This window comes from Mycteria americana, chromosome 1, assembly GCF_035582795.1.
Source record: "Mycteria americana isolate JAX WOST 10 ecotype Jacksonville Zoo and Gardens chromosome 1, USCA_MyAme_1.0, whole genome shotgun sequence".
Lineage (NCBI taxonomy): Eukaryota > Metazoa > Chordata > Aves > Ciconiiformes > Ciconiidae > Mycteria > Mycteria americana.
In genome coordinates, this window is record NC_134365.1 from 148,424,139 (window position 1) to 148,451,349 (window position 27,211).

Sequence of the window (27,211 nt, forward strand, 5' to 3'; positions counted from 1 at the left end):
CAAATACTTAGCTAGAGTGTACGCTAAATATGATAATATGTATCTTTTTTTGTTCTAAACCATCCAGTATTTTACCCAAGTGGAAAAAAACCCCCACAAATCACACCAATCTGATTCTTCTGTCCTTAACCTTCACATAATTGATTCTTGAGCAATTTTTGTCTTAACTTTACCAAAAAAGCCCAGACAGTGTTTTTAAATGGATTTTGAGTTTAAACTGGAAGAGAACAAGGGAACGTCTAGGACATCCTAAGCAGAAATAAGCATTAGTGCACTGTGGTTTTGTTACAGCAAATCACTTCCACAAGCCAGATCGTTCTTTCCCATGTGCTGGGAGAAAGTGGGATACTCACCAAAGACGGTCCTAGCAGGGACAGATTCTCTGTTTAGCCAAAACGACACTTGTGATAAGATCACAGTCATAATGCAAGGAAGATACGTCTGGATGACAAAATAACCAATTTTTCTTTTCAGATGAAAATGGGCTGTCATAATAGTATATTCGCCTAGAAGGAGAAAAACGCGCATATGGGTAAAATAAGGGAGGCTTACTGATTTAGGGACTTAAGCAGGCCAGCTCCACCCCCCCATTTGAGGATACCATTCAGACATTCTTAATTGCATGAAAAATGTCTGGATTTCTGCTCTGTGGAAAATGAGGACTTGAGACAGAGGTGCTGCTAGATCCTGCTAGTCTTCACATTCAGTCCCCAAAAGCAGAAGACAATGACTGACTGCTCCTACTGCACTGAAAAGCTGTGGTCCTTTTATGCACCTGGGATGTCTTGATGTTCACAGGCTTAAAAAATCTGGATTGCTGGCACTGCCTGAGTCCTGCCTGGTTTTGACTCACTCCTACAAACTGTCTTATCAGAGTAACGATTAAGGACATCTACTCTTAGAAACCTGATTTAGCAGCAGGACTTAACCTCATTAGGGCAACTCATTAAGGCAACTGCCAAGCCATCAGTTTTCAAGAATGAGAACGAGTCCAGACAAACCTTCTGCACCACACTTTAGGGACTGCCTGTCCCACTGTTGGTGCTGCAAAAATTGCAGCTTTGCATATGGATCCTGGGCGGTCTTGTTTATCTGCATACCCAAACCCATCAGATTGCTCCTCCAGAAAAAAAATCCCCCTAGTGCATGCAGTTTTCCTAGGATTTGGTACACCTTAGCCCTTGGAAAGATAATCTGTTACTGGATAGACATTGTGCCATGGCTTGTTCACTCGTGCAATGAATATTGTACTGCCTGCATGGAGAACTCATTGAAAGCTGCCACAGCAGTGCTGAATTCCATGTCTTTTTATGTGCCAAATTCACAGCATTGCCTTAATCTGGCTTTTGTCAGGTCCTCTGAATTTCAATAAAAACCTAAAAAAATGCACTCCAAAATCAACAGACCAGCTGTCGCCTTCCCTAATGTTTCAGAAAAAAACGAAACTTAACTGGTTCTTTCAGACTGTTCCTGTAAAACCATATAGTTGTTACTGAAGGCTATTCATTGATGGTAACTGCTCCCCAAAGCCAAAATCTTGCTAGCTAAAAACAGGCTACTCTTTGCCTGGGAAAAATAAGAGTAAAAACAAAATGTAGGAATAAAAAAACAACCGACCCCTTCAAGCCCTAACAGATCTCCATTCACATTGATATCAAATTAATTTAAAAGCATGCATCATTCAGCTGGGTACTGATGAATCAGAGTAATGCCTGTTCTGAAATATATAATGTCCTCCAAGAAGAAAACAAATATAACTATAATCTCTGTTGCAAGACTTGACTGTTAGTCTCTATAGACCAGCCACAAAAGGAAAATATATAACAGACTGATTCTGCCTTGAGTGAATAGCCTGAGTTGATCTGCAGCCAGCAGTGCTAAGCAGTTAGATTTGGCAGATTATTTCTAAGTGACAATATGGCTAATTAGCGGAGAACAGGTCTACAGCGAAAGGGCTTTTGCAGGTATAGCTGCACTGATATGTTATGCTAGAGGAGCTCCGTTATTCTGGATGAAGTTTACAGACCTTGTTCGTGCTGAGGATTTTAGACAGAAAGACTGGAATAGCAAGAAATACCTTACCTGACAGCCTGTCTCAATCTTTATGACTTTCTTTGGAGCCTGATTTTCTGGTGAAACGGTTCCCTGAAGAGGGATGTGGAGATGGACAGGGAACGCTGTGAAACTGGGGAGAAAATCCCTGTGAAGCAACGTCTAATTCCCTTCCATTTAGTGTAATTTTGAAGCAGGGATGCTGAACATGCTGTGGTCTCAGGAGGAACCCCACTTGCTCTTTATTTCGGAGCATTCAGTTTGTGGATTACCCATAAAATATGCCAGGAGCAGCAGGGTCTATGTGCCTGTAATCTGTTTCTGAGTTGCTACTGCCCTGGGATGTGTTTGAGTCACAGTTCCCATGCTCACTAAGGAGTGACGATGTGCATTATTGATTTTGACAGTATGCTTTCAGAGCAGGAATAAAAAAAATCTACACAGCTTCAGCAGAGCAACAGGATCCTTTTTTTTTATTTTTGTAGATGTAGAAAATGAATGCCTACATTTTGACGGCCCTCCACAGCTGATTTTTACCTTATCATTTTCTTTAACCTATCAAAGCTCTCGTCTCCACTGAAATAATGATATCACCTTGATTTTGTACTTGCTCTTCCTCCAACTGATATCTTCTCTGGTTTCCCATGCTGTCCTTTTCAAAAATGCCTACACTAGGAATGCTTTCTCCAGCAGGCTTAGGGCTTAAGAAAACCCCACAGCTTGGTTTTTAATGCCCTGGGACCACTGCTTAAAGTAAAGCTAAAAGCTTCCTGAGTTGGCCTTTTGTTTATATAGAACAAAATCTTGGCTCTCTTGGAGTGGCGAAGCTCCCTTTTACTTCTGTTTATCCTTAGACCATAAGCTTTCTTGATCAAAAGCTAATTTTTGTTATAGGTTTACGTAGCACTTAAAAGAGAATCCTGTTCCTGATGGGGTCCACTCATCACTGCACAAAACAATTTTAATAACAAATTTAGCACTAATGAAAAGCCCTAGAGCGGGAATGGCTGCATTTCTTCACAGAGCTATGCTACTGCACTGCTGCTGGTCTTAAGGGGTTTTTTATGCTTTAAAAGCTGCAATAGTATTTTTTTGGTACGTAGATGATGGAGTTCTGGAGATCATGCTTACAAATTTTCCAGGATCTTACATGCATTCTTCCATTGCCATTATGCTGGGTTCCAATAGAGTGTTTTAATGAGGATGGACCGGCTCCTGGGCTTCTTTTTTTACTGGGTATACCTGGACTCAGGTGTATCAACAACTATTCTGGCAAGATCCTGACGTTAGGTCTGTGACACCACAGACCCTGACCACGCTGGCACCCAGAATATTTTGGCCCCCGAGAAATGCTTGTGTCCTTTTTATAGTGAGGCATGGGAAAGATTCATCTCAAGGAAAAATCAGGATTATTTGGTGCAAAATGAAGGGCTGAATGCTTCTTTTATTATTTAGGCTTTGGATATTTCAGAGCTCAGGCTCCAGCTGGCAGAAGACAAAAGAGTGGGTTTTTGTTTTGTTTTGTGGCACTGCAGATCCTAAGTTACGATGAGAGATTCTGGGTATGGGCAACAGAACTGGGCAACCATTTGCAGAAAGCAGCAAGATCCACTTGGACCCAAATCCCATATCTGATTGTTTTCAGCACTTGCACCACCAGGACATAACAGATGTTGGGCCTGTTGGAAGCAGTGTGAGTAGTCAAATATCTTCTCCTTTGGAGGAATAACATTTGGGGATGTTACCACAAAAAAAAAAAAAAACAAACCACCAAACAGGTGGTGCATATCAGAGCTATTTTCTGTGGCATGGCTAAAATGTTCCCAATTTCAAGAGTGGTTGGTGAATTGGGAGTGCCAGGATATCTTTTCTGAAAAGACAGCTAAACTTAGTGGCTTGCCTATAAAATCAGCAGAATCCCAAGGGATTAGTGCAGGTCCAGCATTTCCGTTTGAAAAAAAAAATGTTAGAAAGGAGAGCATAAATGTCCTATGACATACACAAACATTTTGCCTATGCAACTGCAAGGGCTGTGTCATTTGACTTGTGTGTCAAAAAACCCACAAAAGATCCAAGCACCTGGATTTGTGCAATAGCTATTTGGTTTTTCTTTTTCATGCTCAACAATTCAATAGAAAGAAGAAATGCCTTAGACAGCTGTTCATAAGTAACCCTGATTACTGGCCTCCTACGAGCTTGATGAAGTCCAGAAAATCCATCGCTGACTGATGCTTTCCCTGTGCAAAATCGGATTTTTGTATTTTGCTAATCCCCAGTTACAATCTGTGTCCTGCTCTTTGTGATCCACCCTGCAATCAGAATCCAGCCAGCCCAGATGTAACCCGGGACATTAATATAAAATCTTGCTGTTGGAAAACAAGCATTTATTAGCCTAAATCTTAGGATACAGGAGGGAGGTGGTTACTGGGCAGAAACTTTGGGATTTGTCTGAAGAGTCCCCTGTTTCGCTGGGCTGAGGAGTACACAGGCAAAGCTGCAAACTGGAAGGGGCCCGGAGCTGACACGCTGGAGCACTCACTGCCTGGGCTGGATGGTTTTCTTGCTCTGAGGAGCAGGACGAGCTTGTAGGAGATGCCCCAGTACATCCTCTGGATCTTTTTCTTGGCAACGATGAAGGCAAGAGGGGAGCTGCCGTTCATTGCAGAAAACAACGCGGCTATGATGGTAAACTGGTAAGGAAAAAAGTGTCTTTGCTCTTTAACGGGAGATCGCATACTCATCCTTTTTCTGCAGCAGTGGCTGCTCTGACTCTGTCTATATGCCTCTCTTGACTTTAGATCTCTTTGCTTTAGCAACAGCTTTGTGTCTCCTGAAAAGGGCAAGGGAGGGGGTGAAGCTCTATAGCAGGGAGATGGCGGTTGTGTTTTGTGGCTCCCCTGTACTGCCAGAGGCAAGCTTTCCCTCACTTTGTCGCCTGTTTGGAGAGTAAGCGGCAAGCTCAGTTGCCCCCCTCTTTATTTGCCATGTTTGGACAGTTCGAGCAGAAAGCTTTACGCGCCTTCACGTTTCGGTCCAAAACTCCGTGTGCGAGTGTATGTGTACCTGTTTTCACATCTCCTAAATTTCCTGCGGATAGCAACAGGTTCCTAACTTGATCTATACCTTGACCTCTACAATCCTGCCTTCGGCTCAGAGCCCATCCTTTTTCACCAGGGACACAGCGCATCGCCAGAAGACTCTGACGTGCGTTGCCAGCAGGAATTGCTCCAGCAGGAATTGCTCCAGCCGTGTTGCCGCAGGCTGCCCCCTTTCCCCTCCCCAAGCCCCGCGCAACCCACAGCGGTGGAAATCCACCTTCCCTTCGCGGCCGGCTATTTTGCCCCCAGGCTGAGGAGCCCCCACGCTGGATGCCACTAATGCTCTCCAGGCGAGTGCATTGTGTAACCTGGTTAAGCCCCGTCCGCGTTCCTCTGTCCCGGCCTCGACCCCCCCGGGAGTCCCCCCGCCAATGCGCACCCAGGGCTGCCCTTGCGTGGGAGCCTTAAGAAGCCGGGGGGCAGGGCTCACGTGGGTGCCCGGCCTAGGATTATAGCTTCTTTGCCTCCCTAATGCTGCCACATCTGGCGCCTCCGCTTGCAGCCCCGGAGGAAATGGGAATCCTCGGGGTTTGCACCTCCTCTCCTGCCACGTGGTGCCCCGGACACGCCGCAGAGCCACGCCGCAGCCCCCATCTGCCCTCCGCTTCCTCCCCCCGCGCGGTTTCATCAAGCAAATAATTTTAAAGCGATGATTGAAACGGCTCAAATGCATGGGTGGCGTTTGCCTCCCGGCGTGGTTCCTCCCACAGGGAGATAAGCCAGCAACAGCGCTGGCAGCCTCAGCGAAGGCGGTCGCTGCGAAGCTGCGTGCAGCTTCTCCCGCGCTCCCGTTAAATAGCAGGGGCTTGGATGCATCTTCAGCAACAGCCTTGCGAAGAGCCAGCCTATAACCCGCTCAGTGTTTCAGAGCCTCTGCTGAGTAGCCAGGAACCTGCACAGGATCTCCCTAGCACCGCACGTCCCGCAGATGCTTCCTTATTCTCCTTGCGAAATAACTGGAGCATGCGGATCTCCCCTCCCACTCCAGCTATCACCAGCCATGGGATGGAAATATTCTCCCTACCTGTACTGGTACTGATGTTTTCAGTTCCTACAGTTTGTCCCATCAGGTGGTACTGGTTAAGTCGTGAACCATCTTCAGCCACCACCACAGACGTTGTGGTGCTATTAGTCCACACATAGATCACTTCAGAATTGGGGTAGGCATCTGTCGACAAGGGGGGAAAAAAGACGGCGATGAGTAAAAAACACTGTGTAATATTTTAGTGGATGCTTAAATGATAAATGGTGGGGAGAGGGAAGAATGGAGGAGTGAGAGTGAATGGAGAAAAACAAATAAAGATGATATAATCATGTTCCCATATGCCCAGCTCAAAAATTATTGAAGCCTTCTAATATAACAGATGTGTGGGATGGTTTCTCAAAGGCTGGAACAGTGGAGGTATAAAAATAATCTGTTACAAGCACTCGATTTGGGAAAGAGCAGCTCAGACCCATACTCACCTATCTGGCAGCTTCTAAACCCCAGCAAGCTGCAAAAGGCATTTCACTGATTTCCCCCCTCAAAAGGACTCGGACACCTTAAGTGCCTAAACAACAGGGACCTTCTGTGTCTTGTCCTATGCCCAGGATAAAATACTAAGTGACGCCGTGTGCAATTGCGGGGTCTGATGTGTGTGCACTGACTTTGGGGTATGTACGCGTGGATGAGGGGGTAGGTCTTGCGTGCAGGCGACGGCCGTAGATAAAGGGAGCTGGGATGTGAGTGCCTGTGATGCTGAGGAGCAGAGACAGGATTCAGGGGTGAGACTGCGTGAAGGAGAGCAGGAGTGGGGGGGTTGTGTGTACCAGAGCAAATGGGTGGTGGTGTGGAAACACCTGCACACCTGGAGATGAGAATGTGATAAGATTTCTCTCACAATCATTTGGAAGTCCTAGGAAATAAAGGTGGTGGCAGTACTGCCAACTCATTCCTTCCTCTATAATGTTGCTGTTATTTTTACTGCCTTAACACCTGGAGTAATTATGCTATTATGAAGGAATGTCAGTTTTCTTTTAGAAAGACAGTCAGCGCTGGTTTTATTTTTTAAGCCTTCTCTGCAGATAAAGTCTCAGAAAATCCAGAAGCCAACTATGCATTTAAATATATTTTATTTAAGTAGATCTCCCACTTTTTACAGCACCCTGGTCACTGAAAGCTTTCAGGTAACATTATTGCAGGCATGTTACAGTGGGCTGGAGTCCACTGTACTAAAATCTCTGGAAAGCAGGCAAGGCTTACTCTCCAAATAGGAAGTGAAAAGCAGGTGGAGTTGGAAGCGGTCTGAAGTCAAATACTCATGTCTCACCTTCTCCACTCTGTAACTCGTAAGTTGGGGGTGCAGAATGTTTCCTTCTGGAAAAACTCACATCCTAGTTCAATGCAACCTGTGCAGGATGAAACACACAGTGGCTTTCCAGAGAAGGACTTGAGAGTCAAGGGCAAGAGGTTAGCTTGAAGGATCGTGTGTACTGGCTCCAACAGACTGCAAGTTTTGTTTGCTGGCACCCGTAAGCTGTCTTGGAAAGCTGCAGCTCCACAGAGGACTTAAAAATTTTCACAGACAGCGGGTCAACGTGAGCTTCTGAGGCACTGCCAGTGGCAAGAAATATGCTAAGGCGGTCCCTGGATTCATACGACCAGGAATGTCAAGCAGAAAATGGGAAGTGATCCCTGTTCAGGTTAAGAGCATACGTGTGTAGCACAATGAGCAGCAGATCACTTGGATGCTGGAGGAGGTAGCAGGGAAGAAAGCAGCACCTTGTTTTTCCTCTTGTTAATCTTCCTGTGGCATCTGTGGGAAGTGCTGCCAGAGGCAGGACGCTAGGCTAGATACACCTTTGGTCTGACCGTTTATGGCTATTCGTACGTTGTTGTCCCCACCTCAGAAAAGATATGAAAATAACAAGGACAGAGAGGGGGAGAGAGTTCAAAAGAGGGTCACAAGTATCTCCAGGAACTGGAAAACAAGTCATGATTTGAAGCTTAAGGAGCTCAGCTTATTTAGCTCACTGACAAGAAGCTGAGACATGACTCAAGCGCTGAGTACAGATACTTGCATACGGAAAAGAGATCTAAACCCAGGGTGAATTTCTTGTACTACTGACAAAAGGAAAAGAAAAATTCAGTGCCTGAAAGATGGTTTCAGGCAGATTCAGGTGAAGAACAGGACACACTTTCCTAACTGGGGGGGGTAATTAAACAGTGGATAACCTTCTGAGAAAAAAAATATGGACTACTGTCACTAGAAAAATAATGATGAGATGGGATTGGTTTTGTCACATATCTGACACTTGTTGCTGCTGTATTCAGGGCTGGAGCTGATCCAGCCTTTGGAAGTTGAGGATCTACAAATCCTCCATCCCTTGTTAGCCATGCAGCCATGCAGGACTGCCCACACGCCTTCCGTGTGCTTGTATTTGTAGCTGTGCAGTAAAATTATTGTAATTACATCTCATGATCTGCTTTGAAAGGCTAAGAAGGAATTTCTTCCCTATTTCAAAATATTTGCATCACAAAAAGTGATGGAATTTCACCTTCCCTTTAGACCTGAGATACCTTCTCATGTTCACAACATGTTGTAAATAATTCCAAAGCCAGATCTGGAAAAGGCAAGTAGGAGGAGATGGGTCCATCTAAGAAGGTGCTGCAGAAAGCCCTCATTTTTAAATGCTTTTCTGGTATATGTTGTTCATGCACTGATATCTCCAGTGAATGATGGATTTGTGTAGGCAGATTTGGGATTGTCAGCGAATTTGATTTTTACCTATGTTACTTCCTATGCAAAAAAAAAAAAAAAAAAAGCATTGGACTTCTTGCTGGGATGATCCAGATGTATCCCACCTCAGCAGTTCCTTATTACTGCAAGGATCCCAGGCACTGGGATAATTGGGTTTGTCCTCTTTTCTGCCAACAACACACAATAATTCAGCCTGACTAGACGCTTCCCAGTGAGAGCACTGTAACCAAATACCGCTGAAATTGCGACTGCACGGGAACATAGGCCTGTAAGGCTTAACAAGTATTCAGATGCTTTAGTTCTCTGCTCTGCCTAGCCTTAGGGGTCCTAAAATAAATCAGTGCCTTTACTTTGAATTGCAGCCTTTACTGGGTACATAAACACGTGCACTGGTACAGGGTTGGAGGCTCCTACTCTGGAGAAGCCCAGCACCTCCTCCTGTAAAAAAAAAAATCTCTAATTCAGACAGAGGCTAGAAGGTGCCAAAACTCCACCCAGATCTTTCAGGCATGCTCAAGCAATACTTCGTGAGGCTGCTTTCTTTCGAAACCATGGCAGGGAAGGGAGGCTGCCCGTCCCAGGCCAGCTGGTGAGAAGAGAGAGCACTCAGACAGGCAAGAGCAGAGCTGGAGGCCAGTCCCTGCCTGGGAGGAGGACTCCAGCCTGCAGGTCCTCTCTCATGGGAAAATATCTATTGCGAGGCTACAAGACAGAGAGCTGTGCCACTGCTTGGCCAGGAGTACAGTATCTACGGCAGAGGGGAGAACAGCCCAGCTAGAAGCGTGGCTCCGACTTCTCCTTCCAGTGCTGTCTGTCTCTGTGCTTTGTTTGCTGACTTTGCGATGGACCAGTCCCAGAGGATTCAGGATTTTTCTTCTCACTGCTATGCAACCTCCATCGCTCGCTTCTGCTCTGACTCCAAGGCAATCGGGGCGAGACTGCAAGAGGTTCTTGTGCATGAGAAGAAGGATGGTTATAGACAAGGCTTTAAGACAAAAGGGGGTAACAGATGTATCCCTGCGGAGCCCAACCCAAACCTGCAGTGATTTTCCCCCCCTCAGAAGTCTGTCACATTAGGAATAGGATGAATTTACCCCAGTCTAGAGATATTCTATTGTGATGGATCATATATATGACATGATCCTCATCTATCTTCCATGCAAATATAAGAAAACATGGTCTATGTTTTAAAAAGCTGTAATATAAGATTTTTGGCTTAGTGCCTCCTTTCCTCACTGTGGGCCAGGCTCTGAGTGTCTAAGCCTCCTTGGGAGAAAGAGAAGAATGGAGAAAATGTCAAAACATGCATGTGAATGTAAAAAGATACAACCACCCCCTCAGTCCATACACACCCTTGAGAGAAACTTACAGCTCTGACAGGAAAAGGCTACCCCATGCACCTTGGTGTGGTAGCTGAACCACTGACCATCTCTTTTTCTGGTCATCTAGATAAACCTCCAGGTAGATAAACCTGTGTACTTGTAGCAGGTAGTTGTCTTCCTACTGCAACCCTTCTGCCACGTCTTCCCAGAAACCTCAAACTGCAGTTATCCCAAACTTGACTACCAAAAGCCCCAGCTCTGCTGCTGATAACCCATGCAGTATAATAAGGCACAGTCATATTGAAAGCTGAAAGTGTGGGAGTAGTCTAGAATAATGTTATTTTGCTATCAGGATAGAGCAGGTGCTAATGAAGAGATGGTATTATTCACTGTCATACCAAATTGTGTAAAAACCTTTCTCCACTTAAGTAAAGCCTCCAGTAGGTTGCCTACCAGCCGTGCTTGCTGAAGGACTGAAGAACTTCAGCTCATGCTTTCTAGAGTTATAAGAAAGGTTTACTGCTGATAAGGGAACAAGGCCCTCGCCTCCTGGTACACACCCGGTACACACGGCAGGGACAAGGAGTTTCCCAAAGGCTGACAGAAAAATGTAGTAGAGGCTTTGTAGTAGAGGCAAGCTGGGAGAATGCTGCTGGTGTTGCTGTAAAGGCAAACTCAAATTCAAAGCCCCTGAAAAATCCAAGTGAGACTGCTTGGTGTTTATTCTACTTTAAGCAAGTGGGCTTCTGTTTTTATGAATCCAAATAATCAATTTGGTGTTCTTTACAGTCATTTTGCTGGCTTGCCAAAGAAAGGGGGAAACCTTGTTAAATCATTCTTTCTCTTCTAAGCTCATTCTTTCAAAAGGGAAAAAAAAAGGTAGCAGTTGAGATGAACAGCTAAAATTACAGAGAGGTATAATGTTATTAAAAGTGAGAAAATGACAACAGACACTTATTTCTAGCGGACATTTGATAAATGGCTGCAGGCTTATCACCTACCAGAATGATGACATTAGTAATTTCTTCCCATATCTGTTTATCGATGAGCAGATCTGGTTTTCTACTTTCTAACATCCAACACACACCACACAATATAAAAACGGTAAAGATCTCCCTTGCTCTTTTCCCACCCTCTTCCCGCTCTCGTATGTCTGCCAAGAAAAGCATGACATGGTCTTTCTTACACCAGTGAACAGAGAGCAGGGGAGCGGCCACAGCCAAAGGGAAGAAATACGTTAAGACAAAGTCTGACAAGGCAGAGCAGCAAAGCAGGTGAGAGCTGGAGGACCCCTGCCATTCGCCTTGGCACCCTGTTTTCCCTGTTTTCATTTGCGAATAAAACAGTATGAGCAGTGCAGCATCCTCCCGTACATTCGACAAGCAGCCCACAAGCAGGGAGCCTTCTCCTGCCACTGCCCCCACCACAGGGCAGCGGTGGGACCTGTGGCTACTGACAGACACTCTCCCTTATTGCCTTTCTCCTCCATATTGGAATAAACTCCGGGGGGGTGGGGGGAGAAGGAAAAAAAAAAAAAGTGTTTCTTGGCTCCTTAAGTCGAATAAACCCAAATGTAGATGGCTGAGTCTAAACTTTGAGTCCATGGGACCCAGATGTATTTCTAGGACTGATTTTTTTGAAGCTGTAACCCATGAAAAAAAAATCAACACTGATGTCTGCCAATAAGTTTTCATATCTGCAAGACAGGACATAAAATAATTTAGGAAAAAAGAATCCCTCTCCAAAACACCCCCCAAGCCCTTTGACAGACCTCACAGGAAGCCATAAAAGCAGTGCCTGCATAATTAAGTGAAGGCAACCTGGGAAATGTGGGATCTGTGTGTACGGGTGCCCACCCCACATGCTTGAGTTGCATTCCACAACTAAACAAACCGTTTATCCACAGACCATGGCTGGAACTTTTCTTTCAGAATTACGCTAGGCAAGGCTGAATTAGCTTAAAGAGATACTGTAGAAAGATGACTTTTGGCTTGTTTTCTATTTTATTCATTACAATTGTGCAGTTACATTCTTAGCCTTTATCATCATGATATTTAGTACATGCCACAGGTTCATCAGACTGCCTAATCTCGGGAGTATTGCTAATCCCCATCAAAGCCTGTTGACTGTGTAAGATGTGCATAAATTGTCACCTTTTTTAGAAGCTCTAATTACAATCTGAATACTCATACAAATATCTATCTTTCTATCTTATCTATCCATTAGTGTATTTGACTCACTTAGAGGCTGTTAGGCAACTCAGTAGAGATCCAGATTACAACCTCTGAAAGACTTCTGCAGGCAGTAAAACAGTGCTGCTACTAAGCCATCATGTACCAGCTTGAATTCTAGGAGTCAGGCTGGGTTTCTTCTGGTTTGTGCACAAATACTTTTTAACTCATTATAAAGCATCTGTCAATGGTTGCGCCTACGCAACTGAGGCCAGATTTGTGCTCTGTATTTGGAATTTCCCATTACATTGAGTTGATAAGGATGAATTGATGTACAAATGAGATTACTCTATAGGAAGAACTAGTGGAAAAGAGATCTAGTAAAAATATAATTTTAAATGTAAAAATAACAAGACATGGTACTAAATATGCATGGACTGGGTCTAGGGGGAAATAGCTTTTTATAACAGTAAGTTATTAAAGTAAAATAGCAATTTAAATACTAAGACAAACGTATTCATATGTTCTGTGATTAAGAGCCTAAAATGAAGACTTTGCCATAGTGTGATGAATTCTGCTGTTCTTGGGAGAATTTGAAGGTCATGGAAATTACTTTAGGGACCTGAAATCTTCAGAATTAAGACTGATCATTTAAACTGGCATGAGTTTACAGCATATGGATAAACAGCACGCACGATGTTAAATATATGCCATGGACAAGAAGTGTAATGTGTATAAATACATGGGATTACAAATTTGCATCGCACAGAATCACAGAATGCTTGGGGCTGGAAGGCACCTCTGGAGATCATCCAGTCCCACCCCCTGCTCAAGCAGGGACACCGAAAGCAGACTTTCCAGGACCATGTACAGTCAGGTTTTGAATATCTCCACAGATGGAGACTTTACAAACTCTCTGGCCAAGTTGTTATAGTGCTCGGTCACCCTCACAGTAAAAACATGTGTTCTTGTGTTCAGGAATTTAATGTTCTTTAATTTGTGCCCGCTGCCCCTTGTCCTGACACTGGGCACCACTGAGCAGAGCCTGGCTCCCTCTTCTTTACTCCCCCCCATCAGGTATTTATACAGATGGATTAGGTCCCCCTGAGCCTTCTCCAGGCTGAACAGCCCCAGCACTCTCAGCCTCTCCTCATAGGAGAGGTGCTTCAGTCCCTAAATGATCTCTGTGGCCCTGCGCCGGACTCGCTCCACAAAGTCTGTATTTTTCTTGCACTGGGGAGCTCAGAATGGGACACAGTACTCCAGATGTGAGTAGAAATTAAATGCTCAGAATGGCACAGTATCATCGAGATGGGACAACGGCGGACATCCAAGGAGGAAATTATTCATGGACTTGAAACAATTCTTTTATGAAAACTGATGACAAAAGACAATAGGACACCACTGGCTGTGAAACGGGCAGTAGGAAGTTCAGCCTTACTAAAATGATCATCTCTGTCCTTCCTGAAGTTAAAATAAAAATATAATTTGATAACATAGGCAGTTTTTTATATGTTTTCCTGATACACAGTTTTATTTGATCTTGTTGTCACATTCTGCAGGGAATAGAATAGGATGTTCTGAAAAATGTGTCAGACGGGTCTCAAGAGACTTCATTACTAAGCAACACTAATATACTATACTGATCATTACTAAAAAAAATAAAGCCCTAAGTTAGGTCAAAATGACTCTGTTTCAGAATGTAATTTATAAGTCACCTCAGGGAAAGGTGGGAATAGGAATGTGATAGAAGTGTCTATGGCTTGGAAATGAAGTGGAAGCACAGACTGTACCCACGCGGTGGTGAGACATACAGAACTGAAGATGCCTGTGAAGTTCATTTTGAGACATATAGTTTTGTAAAAGCCGTCTTCTTTGGCTTTTCAAAGCAAGTGACAGGTGGAAGGTCTTGCTTAATTTTAGAAGTTGCAGTTCATGGGGGAAAACTCTAAACATGACCCGACTTCGAGCTCAAAAATATAAAGCAAAGGAAAAAAAACCCCACCCTTATGATTTTGCCTGAAAGTAACTTTGTGATTTTGGAGGTGTGATTCATTATTAGCATAGGCAAGGCTGCTGACTGCTTTAATAAAATAAATTGACTATTTGCAAGCTGGTACACTAAATCACAGTCATACCAATGATGAATATAACATGAATACTAATGAACAGTTGTCCTGATAATTCACTCAGACACGGTACCTTCACAGGATGCTATTACACTGTTTAAGAAGAGCCCTGAGCTAGGAGCTGTGCAGAGTAATACAGAACGTCTCTCAAGGACGATTGTGGAGACAGCACGGCAATTTGAGCGATGCCCCTTAAAGAGCTGTGCATAGCTGCCACCACGCAGGCAGTATCACTGGTGACGGCGTCAGCTCTTCCCTGCCCCATCCTGCTCGCCCAAGCGGCCACGGGGGAGCAATCAGAGTGGTGCATCTATTCCCCAAGCACTGGGACCACGGCGACTCGGACTGACTCCTTGCTGTGAAGTCTGATAATATAGGCACCTGGATTAAAAACCAGGCACAGCACACCAAATTGAGCTGTGTGTACTGGGATAGCAGGTCCTCAGGCTCCACTCCGAAAAAGAGAAAAAAAAACAGCAAAGAAAAAGTTTTCCCATTGGGCAGCCTGGAGCACCCCGAACGGCAACGCAGGTGTAGACAACTAAATTGTGCCACCCGTCGCTGTGGGATGCCTGCCACAGGCGACTGAAAGGGGTGACTAAACAGGGTTTGCGGTGGGGCTGTTACACGTCCAGGTGCTCCGAGGGACCAGGCAGCACCAGGTCATCTTCCCAAAGTCCCTGCTCTCATGTGAGAGCTGACATTAGGGAAGCTGGTGATGCCTTCCCTCTTTTGCCTCTTCCCATTTCTTCCTCTCATTGCAGTCAGTATTTATAACACAGCTTCTTCCTTTATTTTCAGATTTTGTGGTAGCTGTCTCGATCTAGAACTAATCTGAGAATTGATTTTACACCACATTTAATGGTGGCCACACAATTGCTTTTCATATGGAACACATCAAAATCTGGTATTCCATCCTCTGATGCTTTCTTTTTTTCTGTTACCGCTGGTATAAATATCCACTGCAAGAGGACTAGAGCAACAGAGCAGTAGGATGTGCAGGGATGACATTTAAAAATTTGAAATATCCTGGGACCTTCCTGACCCTATGTTAGTCTTCACAGGCCAGGCATATGATAATTCCAAATCAGTTGTCCAGTTTGAGCGCTGTACTAACATTTAATGAACTTTGAATTTGCAATCACAATATTAGGCAGCTATATTAACTGCTTCATTAGAAAAAACCAGCATGGTCATGAGGAAGATGCTAGAGATTTAATTTACTTTTTGCAAGGCAAACACAAGTATCCTCCAAAGTGTGACTGACACCATTACTCACTTTGTATAGTATCTTACTCTCTAAGCAATCTTGATTGCAGTGGTCCACTCATTTTGCAAGCTGCCGCTTAACATCAGCAAAGCTAACGCGATCAGCTCTCCAGGAGTATCACTGGAGTTTCTTGTGAGAAATGCAGAGTGAATTTTATAAAATACTCCATTTGATCTTGTTGCGAAGGGTGCCTTTGCTAACGCGGTATTTTTGGCCACATCTAACATCACAGAATGAAACCGTGACCTCATCGTAATCAACAGACGTTCTTCCCACCCACTTGAGTGGCACCAGGAACTCACCTATCACAGCTAGCCTATCTGCTGAGCTACCGTTCAAAGTATCCTCACTTATAAATCAGTATGACCTGAAACCAGCCAAGAGTGATTGGGACTACTTGCAGAATTAAATATATACCTTTCTTTCTGAAACCGGTCCCTTAATGAAGACCTTTACAACTCTCAGAAGTACTGCTACATTAATAACACTGTGCGAATGTGTAATCAATAGGTATGTGGAGATAGCAGGCTGAAATATTATTATTCAAATACTTTAATACTGCTCTGAGATTGCAATCACTAGAACTTACTGCCTGCGCCAGAGGTGCAGCCATCTAAAACTCAGAAGCAGGATTATACACTCCTGCTGTGGGTCGCAGTGCAGCCCCGTATTTAAGATAAGGGGACAAAACCTCCCAAGGCTGTCGGTTCAAACTGCCCAAGCTCAGTGATGGATACAAGGAGCCTCTCTGAGGTGATCTGTTGCCTGCCAGAGGCAGTGCCATTTCGCCTGCTGTCTGCCCAGCACTCAGGCACATGTCCCCTCTCTGGGAACCGGCCCCTTCCAGCCACGGAGACCCAGCCCCAAAGGTGCACGCCATCTCATCTTCCCTGTACACAAGTAAAACATGCCCTTATCTACAGCCATCAGCTGACCTATTTCAGTCATCTGCTTTAGGAGGAGATTAACCTGAGCCTAAAAATATCTACTTCTCTCCCCTGACTATAAGAGGGTGAGAGTGATCAGCTCAGCTGTATACATTTACTCTGCAGAAACATAAATTTAGGAGGGAGGAATCCCAGCTTTGCTGACAGCTTTACCGCTGAGATGCTTTCAGCAAAACGGCTAGCTGCTAGCACAGGCTGGCCACGAGGAGACTTTCAGTGGATATGATGTGGGAACAGGGGAAAAACAGAAGGCCCTTCAGGCTTTCCTTCTTCCCACCCCTCCTTCCCTCATGTTTCTTCACGGAAGACAGCAAGAAACAACTGTTTCCTTTGAAGAAGCTTGCTGAGCTGGGACTGCAGCTGTGCTAGATCGCGGCTCAGGCTACCTTGGCTCTCTCTGTAGGGGAGGAGGCGAACATGGGATCCGGCAACATAGCAGGAGGACTCCCTGGCCCAGCAGAGACTGAGGGGTCATGGAGGAGCTGCCAGACTGGAAACTGAAATCCGAGATCCAAGTTTCAGCAGTGTCTTGCAGGCCCCCCCCAAAAAAACCCTAGGCAAGTCATTTTGTCATTAATCTACTGCAGTAGTACTGGGAGGCTCTAATTGAACCTAGGGACCCATAACGACAGAGGCAATAAAGGCAGGTAATGAACCACTCTATCTTTGCTCAGAAGAGACTGTAATTGCTCTTTGCCTCCTTTATCCCCACCTGCAAAATGCAGGCAGCAGAGACCTACCAACCTCACGCTAGCATCATGAGAATGATTTCAGAAACATTTATGAAATGCTTACAAGCCATGGAAACAGCCACCTTAGAAAATAACACTCATTAAAAACCTGGCTTGTAGAGCAGTGGAGCAGTATTTACCCATTTGTCCCATTTACAAATAATATCCCATTTACCAGTGGCATAAACCCGCAATCCATGGCTGGCAACCGTAAGCCCTCGCTATGCCTTTTGGGGCATTACAGGCCCAGCAATGTCTGCAGGTTTGCACCCAAGGGTCATTTGAAAGCTTAAGCACATTAAGCACAGAGTCTCTGCATGTCGTTTTCTACTGCTGACAACTCAAACTGAATCACTGTTTTCCTGTAATCAAGCAGTTGCGCAGCCTTTAAATTTAGGCTGAAATCTCCAGAGTGGGAAACTCACGCTGATGTTTGTACCATCAGCAAAGCACCTGGATCTCCGTGCTGCTCTGCCACAATCATGTCTAGACCTCTTTCAGGCGAGATAAAAAAACCCCCACCGCTGAGTATCTCCACACCAACTTCTTCCCCTGCCTGAACTTTTCTTTCCTTGAGCTTGCAAACACCACCGGTTGAGCTTTTCCCTCCCAAAAAAGCCTGATGGACACGGGCCACCTCCTGATGAGGAGGCTGCTCTCTGGGCAGGCGGCACGCAGCCTTTCAGCCGTGGCCGCTCGAGGGGCTCTCTGCAGCTGCTACAAAAGCTGCCACCAGCGCCCCTGGGAAGCACTCCTTACCCACACAGAAAAGGGTTTCATCAAGGCGACCCTGCCTGCACGGCGGCCGCTCCGCGCTGGTAGGGAGCCAAGTCCTTGGCCGCTGCACGTCGGCAGAGTTTGCAGCCTGGGGTTAGCGCCGGCTGCCAGTCGGATGGGGAAGACAACAGCTTTTTTGGACCACGTGGCAAATGCCCTGCGAGAGGAATTGTTCTTTCTGACTTCCCTTTTTTGCTCTGCTATGAACCTAAGGGGGAAAAACTCCCTGGCTTCTGAACAGGGGGTGACCAGAAGTAGGAACTGACTGACCCAGAGCTGGGCAGTGTTTCACACAGCAGCAACCACAGCTCCAGAGGACTGGACGGTAGCAAACACCGCGCTTTTAATGTATTTTTAACATTATCTCAGTGCAAACAGTAACCATGTATACGTGACAAGGTCTTTGAAAAGTTAATTAATGACAGTGACTGCAAATGCTTAAAAAGGATACTAGCACAGTTTCTCCAGCCTTTTCTGGAAAGTCCTGAATGTGTGTCATGGTAATGGGCGAAGAAAAACTGACTGATCTGGTAATTTGAGGGAGCTTTTAGAAAGGGCCCTTTTCCCTTTTGTCACACGAAACGGTGTAATTTCTATGGGAAACTTACCAGACGAGTGAGAAGGTAGGGTCATATCCACTTGCAAGTTCTGATGCAGACTAGGGTCCCATTACAACAGCTGCTGCAGAAACCCGCACCATGCAGTCCAGGCCCAGAACCCTACGTTTTAAATTCTAAGTAGACTCCCGTTAAGAAAGCTTCTTAAATCTCTGAAATACTGGAATATTACAGCATTTTCTTTTACGCACCATGCTTGCTGAATCTTCTGCCCTTTGGGAGGTCCAGGCTGCATCACTCCACATTGACTGTGGGACTCAATGCAAGGTTGAAGCTGCTGGCAGCACTGACTGCTCAAAATGCTGGCTAAAGAGGTGTCCATATTGCTATAGATGCATATCGAAATGAGTACAGGCTGTGTTGCACCACCTGTGAGAAGGCTTAAGTGTCTCTTGGTATAACCCACTCCACTCAGTGCAGGAGGAACAGCAGAGCTCATACAAGATCCTTGCAGAAATGGTAAAGTTGTCTCTATCTATACTGAAGAGCCCTACTGACTTTTATTAAGATCCCTTGAAAAATGGGACTTGCAGCAGAAATAGCTAAAATAGTACCTAGGAGAGATACAAAAGCTTGCCACCAACGTAAGTAACACCCAAGTAATCTACAGCAGTGACTGTTCTGAACAAAGTACAACAGAAGTAGGTATTTCTGAGCTAGCGACGTAGAGAAAAACAGAATTCTAAGTTACTCTGATCAGGATACAATATACTCATCTACATCTGAGCTAGTATTGCAGAAAAATAGGAACCTCTATAATATTATAGGAACCTCTAAAATATTATTCATCTCATCCTTAGGCAGTTATCAAAAATAGTTCTAATGAACCACACTACAGAAGTACTTATTTCCTTTCAGTGGCCATAAAGGGAGTCTAGATAATTAACTGTGACATATTTGTTTCTCTAAAATTGTCACAGATCCATCCTGTCCATTTTCCAAGGTTTTGCTGTCAATGCAATGCTTTTGATGTGGGCCAAACCACCCTGCTCATTCTGCAGCAGAGCATTTCCATGTCCCAGAACAGGTAAGAGCTGCAGAAGATCCGGGGGATTCTAGGGGAGCCTCGTGGCTCTAGTGAATCCCTATGATTTTGTGAGTGTGTTGCAGTCAGGAGTCTGTGTACTAAGGACTTCTGAACTAAAAGATTTAATTTTTTAAACAACACAGCTCCACAACTAGTCATGTGTCCACGATTTCAAGCAAACTAGAGGCAATACCATTAGGTGGTCTCCACCTCCTCCACTCATTCTAAGGGTTGTACGGAAAATTAGTTCAGGCTAGATGCCTATGCTTTACTAGCTAAACTTAAGTAAAATTACATCCCTGGTCCAAGCTAGTTGTCTAGACCGCCTGTCTGATGCTGCCACAAGCATCTCTTTCAGCATGTCTGGAGACCTAGCTTCTAAACAGCTAAAAATTAGGGGAGAAGAATTCCAATCAAAGTGGTGGTTAGTAACTGGTGGTAACATGGGGAAGAAGGAGTGAGCAGAGAAATATATCAAATGTCTTAGAAATATTGAATTTTAGTATTCACCTAGCTTCACCTTATTTTAGTCATTCAGGCGTTCATTGCAATGGAGGAGGTGTCTAAGTAAGCAGTGATAAACCTTAGGAAAATGTAAGAGAAGACGTTACATGAGCGAGCAGCACGCCTCCCTCAACTTCAAGGAAAGCTTCTATACACTGCATAAAGGCTAAACCGATCATTTCTATATCAACTGGCTTTTGCCTTAAACTGCAAAATCAAACTTAGTCTTGAACTTGGCCACTCAGCATTTCACAGAGAACCTCCCTGGCTCTTTCCATGTGCCCTTTCATAAAGAAGGCACTAACACTTTCCAGCAGAGTCAACAAGCCGCGCTGCCTGTCTCTGCTCCCAGGAATGGGCTCAGGAGCCTCTTCTGGCCAGCTGATAGAGACGAGTAACAGAAAAGCTCTGCCTCTACCTGTGAGACTGCAGTTCCAGCTCTCCCTGGGAGCAACCCAGGAAAACCCACCAAAGAGCCGTTTCCCCTTTTCAAAGTCTCCTAAAATTAACATTTGTCTTTATTTATTATTCATTTAATTATATTCTTATACAAGACTTTTACCCACAGGTTTTGAAAGGCTGAATACATTCTTTATCACATTTTACTAAACCAGAATTAGAGTCTGTTTGGAGGGGCTCTGTTTTGAAGTTCTCCCTCCCTACCTGCAGTTCTCCTGCAGCTTCACGGGTGCTAATTGGGAGAAGCAAAAAATCAGGAAACCGCCTGTAGGTGCCTTCACCTCAGTGCTATCTCAGCTAATTCTCAGCATTATAGAGAAGCTTCACCATCAGGGGAATTTTCTTAAAATACTTTTTTTGGAGAAATGTCTCAGTGGCTGCAGGTGCACGGATAGTTGGTGAACAGTGAGTGCCTTAATGTTAAGTGTTGCAATAAAATCCTGGGATACTGATGAAGTTACTGTCTCCTCATTACTCTGAGTTCACCAGCCTTCTTAGAGGAAAATAATTTGGGCATGTCTCCTGCTACAGAGATAGCACTTTCCTTTACCAAAGGCCATAGCAGACACCATGACTCAGTTTGAGCTGTTAAAAAGGAGGATGTACATAACCATGTTAACTACTTTCTTCACATGCTACAAATTTTACCTAGTGCTGTTTTCTCACAGTCAGAAAATTCCCTTTTTGATCTACAGTGATCAACCTTCGCTGTCTACGTGGCCAAATTAAATTCATCAGGAATAAACACCAGGCCCATTTTTCCTCTGCTCCTGAGCCAGGGGATCTCATTATTTTCAGAATATTCATTAGACTCTCTACTTACTCTAAAAATAGTGGGGCTTTTTTTGCAGCCGAGTGACTAGTGGGCAGCAGATTCATGCATTTATCTGTTCCACCATACAAGATCTGATAACTACATGTACTCAGACACCGTGCCTTCAAGAGACAGTTGCCATAAATAGGCTCCACCTTACAGTATTTGACATTGTCAAAGCACTGGTTAACATTCACTAAGAGCAATTAACTAATTCATCTTCAGGGCATCCCTGTGAGCTAGGTAAAACTGATATAATTAACGCATGAGTAAAATGAGATTTAGGAGTTAAGTCAGTTGCTTGGGCAGAGGCCTTCATGGTCTAGTGGATTAGACATCTGTCTCTCCAACCAAAGAAGTTGAGTCTAATCCTTTTTCTGACATTGATTTGCTGTGTGACCTTACAGAAAGTCAATTAAGTTCTCTGCCTCAGCTGCCCTAGAGATAATGATGCTTACCTACCCAGTGACACATGGGTGTTTGGAAACTGTACTAAATTATACTTTTAATGTACTCTTAAGGCCTATCAGTGGAAGCGGTGAAACATTAAAGCTTCCTAGCTTTAATGTCCTTGCTGTCTTATCTAATTCCTCTTCCCCACACCAGAAATAGCTTGGGGGTAAGGAGGCATTTCTTAGGCTAAGACGCTGCTAGCGAAACTGTGGCTGGCATCAGAAAATTTCATCAGATCCTGTTTGACCAGCAAATTTATTTAGAGTACAGGTCAGCACTAGAATTGCAACGGAAAGTTTAGTTTAAACTCGGCCATGGAAGAAAACAGCATCCTTCCCATGCTGCTGTGAGGTAATGAACAGTGCCACAGCCATCCCCACGGAGCACCCCTGGTCTGAAGGGAGCAGAGCCTGTTTGCAGAGGCCCGAGGGCCTGCGCTCATGCACCGTCCCCAGTTCCCTTGTACCTCTAAATGAGATTTCTGCAGGACAATTTCTACAGGGGCCTTATCGCTAGCAGGGATGCAAGCCCAGAGGGACAGTACCCGTGTACATGCACCTCCTGGAGCAGACCCGACTGATCCTGCCATCTCTGAGCACTGGGGCGTTGTACTTAAGAGGACGACAACTAAAAGCTGTTCTGTTCAGTTCATTAGAAGCCATCCTTGAACTTCTGGCCTCTAGCCAGCATAGCTTTTCATGACATGCCATAGGGCTTTAAGAAGTATTACTTCTGTAGTTGGTATTGGAACTGCCTGGCAGGTATCTCAGCTGGTGGTGTGTGCATGTAGCTTAATATCCCTTTTCCCATATTTGACCTTGCTTTTAATTATTTCTACAAAATATTCTGTTGCTACATATAATGCTGCCTAGGCCCATAAAATCTCCCACAATTCTAATATAGCAAGAAACCAGTCAAACGGGACATAAGAATTCAACATTTACCTTTATTTCTGTGAGCAAGATTAACATTCCTTCTCTTTAATACCGAAGGAAATGTCAGGGCTTTTTCTCTTTTGCTTGCTGAAGTATAGCAAGTGCGGTGAACGCTCCTGCAGCCAGAAAAATAACAACCTGCTCCTGCCTCTGATGTGGCACCGATGCTTCTTGGCATCCTTTCTGCTGCCGATCCGCCCGTGCACCGGCTGCTTTGTTCCGCTGCCCTGCTCTCTCCACCCTCTGACCAGTTAGCACTCGTCTCCTCTCCACCCTCCCAGCTCTATTGATAATGTGTTTAACATTTACTTTGATGCTATTCCTTGAGGCTTTTCAAAATCCTTCTTGGAAAGAAGACCATTAAAAAGAAACCCTTTGGGGAAAGACAGGGAGGAAAGCTAAAGCAGAAAGGGCATGTGCTTGTGTATAATCTACCCTGTAGGCTTTGTCTTGCTGCAAGCCTGAAGATGACTTAATGCAAAGCCGTATTGCTGTAAATAGGGACTAAATATTGTATTCTCCTGAAATACATCTGGGCTAATTCAATAAACCCTGGCTTATTGGCTGCTACTTGTGCAAACATCTGCATATTAAATCACAATAAATTACTAGTGAGCTGTCAGATCAGTAATACAGATATTCCCAAGGCTGAAAGATTGTCTATAGCTTGTCCCTAACTGCAGAGGCTACCGGTATGGACCAGCATGGGCCAAATGGCTCCATGTCTATACACTCTGGAAGAACTTAAAGGTGACTTGTAGTACCTTATAGAATATACCCTAGGATTGTGTACTGAGCATGGCAAGGAGCATGAACTAAAACCATATTCAGCCCTCACATGCCTAAATATGACTAAAATATGACTTTTCAGTGTTGGTTTTTCCCTGGGTTAATATTACCTGTGTGCTAACAGGTGATTAATACGTAACACATTTGGCACAAGCAGAACATCTAATTGCATTCAGACAGATTGTTGGGTCTTTTTCAATGCTATTGAAGACTGTATTCCTTCTAAGTGTTTGTAGCTTATCTAGTAATGTTATCTCCTGCACTTGCATATTTGGTTGGGGTTTTTATGTCTTACTATATGGAGAGTTAGAACCTGTACCTTCCTGCACCTAGTCTATTAATGCATTGAAGCATCCTTTTAACTTTAGGGTTGTGCTTCAGATCTCTGGTGCATCAGGCTCTTTGTTTAAATATGTATCTTTTAGTTTTATATTGCATATTTTGCAAGATTTCATAAAACTACCCAACATCCCAGTTCTATAGTCTGCACTAGAGACCAACAGGTGTGACTTCAACTTTATCTAGCAATACAGTAAATAATATGTAATACCAGGAAGGATAACTTATTTTTCTTTTCCATCTTAATTCTTTCCAGTAGCTTTTGTTTAACCTTATTTACAAATAATGACACTTTCCTGTGAGATGTTTTCCCATTTTCGAGTTTGGAATGAAATGGATGGTTTGCATATAATTTTTTAAGTTGAGCGTAAAGGTGTACAGACCTTCAGATTTATATTGGCTTTGCTGTAAATTAATGTTGCTGAAGTAAATGGACACACTTGAACCTGCAGTGACCTTGTAAAATACTGGTGGCTATTCAGATGAAACTGGGTCTATCTGGATTGGAAGAGGGAAGGGAAATCATCTTAAGTTTGGTAATTTGGTAATCGTTACTGTAAACAGTGTTTTTACTTCTCAGTATGATCACTAGAAGACAATACATAGCCAGTATTAAACCAGGGCAGATACAGACGATAAAGGCAAAGCTTAATCTTGCTAGGATTAGTGACTCTAAATTGATACGACTGAAAAAACATTGAAAAATGCTGAAGTTAGGTGGCTTCAGGGACCAGCAAAATGCCTGGCGTGGTAATTTTCAAAGTCTTTAGAGACACTGATTGCACCTGGAACCTCTGATTTGATTACCGAAATAAAAAATGTCTACTGTAGTAGCCTCATCTATACTTTAATTAAGAGCTTTGTATTTAAATATAACCATCTGATCCCCTGAGGTTATTTTTAAAGTAAGCTTCTGGCAAGGCAGCAGTGTGGTGGATTAGAGGCTTGGAACTGAGGAAAAATCATCGTTCAGCATACAGTTTAGAATAATGTGTGCATATATACAGATACATGTGTATGCAATATCATGTAACAAGATACAGGACTGGATTTATTAAGCCAAATGGAAAGATATTTCCTCTTTTAATATTCTAGATCTCTTTTAATATATGCGATGTAGATATTGCACTGCAGTTTGATTCGCTTAAGTACCACAATAGCACATCAATCTGATATTGTCCAATGAAAGCTCCATTTTTCTACAAATGTAAAACCAAGTTATCAACTTACCTGTCTGCATCTACTACTCCATCTAACAGTGGCTGTTATGCTTGATGTGGATATATAAGACATCATATCACCCATCAGCTCACCGTTTATCACGGAGCATGCAAGCATGAGCTGAGAAGCAGCAGTGCCAGATAGAGCACCCTAATGGAAAATGAGCAGCAGGGTAGCAGCAGGGGTGGCGGACTGGGGGTGCCAATGAGCAATGTTAGAAGGGGAGGGGAGGGTAAACGATTCATACAAGACATGGCTGAAGGTGAAAAGACAGATAAAAGATGGACAGAAAAGATGGATTTTTCCAGTTCTTATTTCAGAAGACAACTTACAGCTTCCAAATTTTAATGGGCAAGCATGTGCATCCATGGGGAAATCTTCAAGCTGCATGGGACATTCAGCAGAGATGGTCAATCTGTGGGGGAGTAAAAAGAAAACACATAATTTTTTTTCGGTGCCTTGCCTTTAGGCCTCTCACTGCAATACGAGTGCTGACACAAGCAAGCTTTTTCTGAAGGCTCCTTGCTCCTGCTGAAATCACAGCAACCCCCTGGTAAACTGAATGTGAGATAAGCCAGGTGCACCACTGTGTGTGCATGCTATAGGCCTTATCTAGTAACACTGAGACACGTGAACTGATTTTATTTATGTAAGCTGTTTCAGTAAGATCATTCTTTCTTGTTAGTACGTGAAAGAACTCCTGTGCTGGAGCTTCTGCCATGCACCATATTCTTATCTGCTTTCTGGAGATGCTGCAACCGGACTAGGAATTTGACTCCTGAGTATAGCACGGTTACAGACATAAAGAAGCATCGACTTTATATATAGATGTAACTATTTAAATAGATAAAAATAAATATTTATAAATAAATAAAAGTATATAAAATAAATATGTATATCTATATAAAAAGTCATATATAAAGTCAATTACATATCTATGTCTATATCTATATCATCTATATCTATATCTATATCTATATCTATATCTATATCTATGACTTTATATAGCACTAGAGTTAGTTTTCATGGAAATCACATGGTATTGGGACAGTCCAATTGTGAATTACCTGGGCACCTTGTGAGGAAAAAACAGCAGGGTCATTTTCCCCAGCGTATGGCCTGGGGAAACAATTCTATCCTGGACTGCCCTGCCACTGCATGGAAATTCTTGAGCTATAGTGGACATACAGGTAGGGAAGGAAAAAATCTTAGAAAAAAATAGACATATCTTATGGATGTGCTGTATGACTGACAGATCAAGCTGAACACAAAGTCTAAGTTAAATTTCTGAGCAGTGCGTATGTTATATTGATATCAAATATATCAAATACATCAAATATATCAAGTATATCCAACATAGCCAAAGCTTACTTTTCTAGGTGCACGCAGCACATAGCACAATGACAACCTGTTTTGATTAGGTCATTTTGATATTTGCATAATACAGATGGTTTTCTCAGGATAGTGAGGATGCAAATCTCATTTTACATTATGAATACCCTTATGGCTTTCTCGTTTTATGCTGCTATTCTGCCTCAGAGGCAACAGACCAGAGACACTCAAAGCCTCACAGACTGCCTGGTGCTGGGGTGATGCAGAGCTCTGCTGGAGGGCAGCCTGGTTCCTCACCAAACTGCTGCCTGGGGGGCAAAAATCTGCAAAGAAATCCACAACACCCTACTACCAGAACACAAAAGTACCCTTTCCTATCACAACAGCCGCACGTAGCCATACTCCCTGGCTATATATACTCACCGCTTCATATTAGCACACCAAAGTGAGTATTCTTGCTACAAGAACTTCTATCCAAAGGGAT

General features: G+C 43.8%; 1 protein-coding gene across 9 annotated transcripts in view; it reads right to left on the reverse strand.

Moving 5' to 3' along the window:
• The window catches only part of GABRA5 (gamma-aminobutyric acid type A receptor subunit alpha5), a 58,098-nt gene that overhangs the window by 3,739 nt on the left and 27,148 nt on the right, over positions 1 to 27,211 (reverse strand). For 7 of the 9 annotated variants that reach the window (XM_075523495.1, XM_075523503.1, XM_075523512.1 and 4 more), the window contains 3 exons: positions 25,728 to 25,810; positions 6,175 to 6,318; positions 354 to 506 (listed from right to left, as the gene is read on the reverse strand). In XM_075523495.1, coding sequence (XP_075379610.1) covers positions 354 to 506; positions 6,175 to 6,318; positions 25,728 to 25,810 — 380 coding nt within the window. Of the gene's footprint in view, positions 1 to 353; positions 507 to 4,591; positions 4,743 to 6,174; positions 6,319 to 25,727; positions 25,811 to 27,211 lie in introns of all 9 variants that reach the window. The other 2 variants (XM_075523555.1, XM_075523545.1) reach the window with 1 other exon arrangement.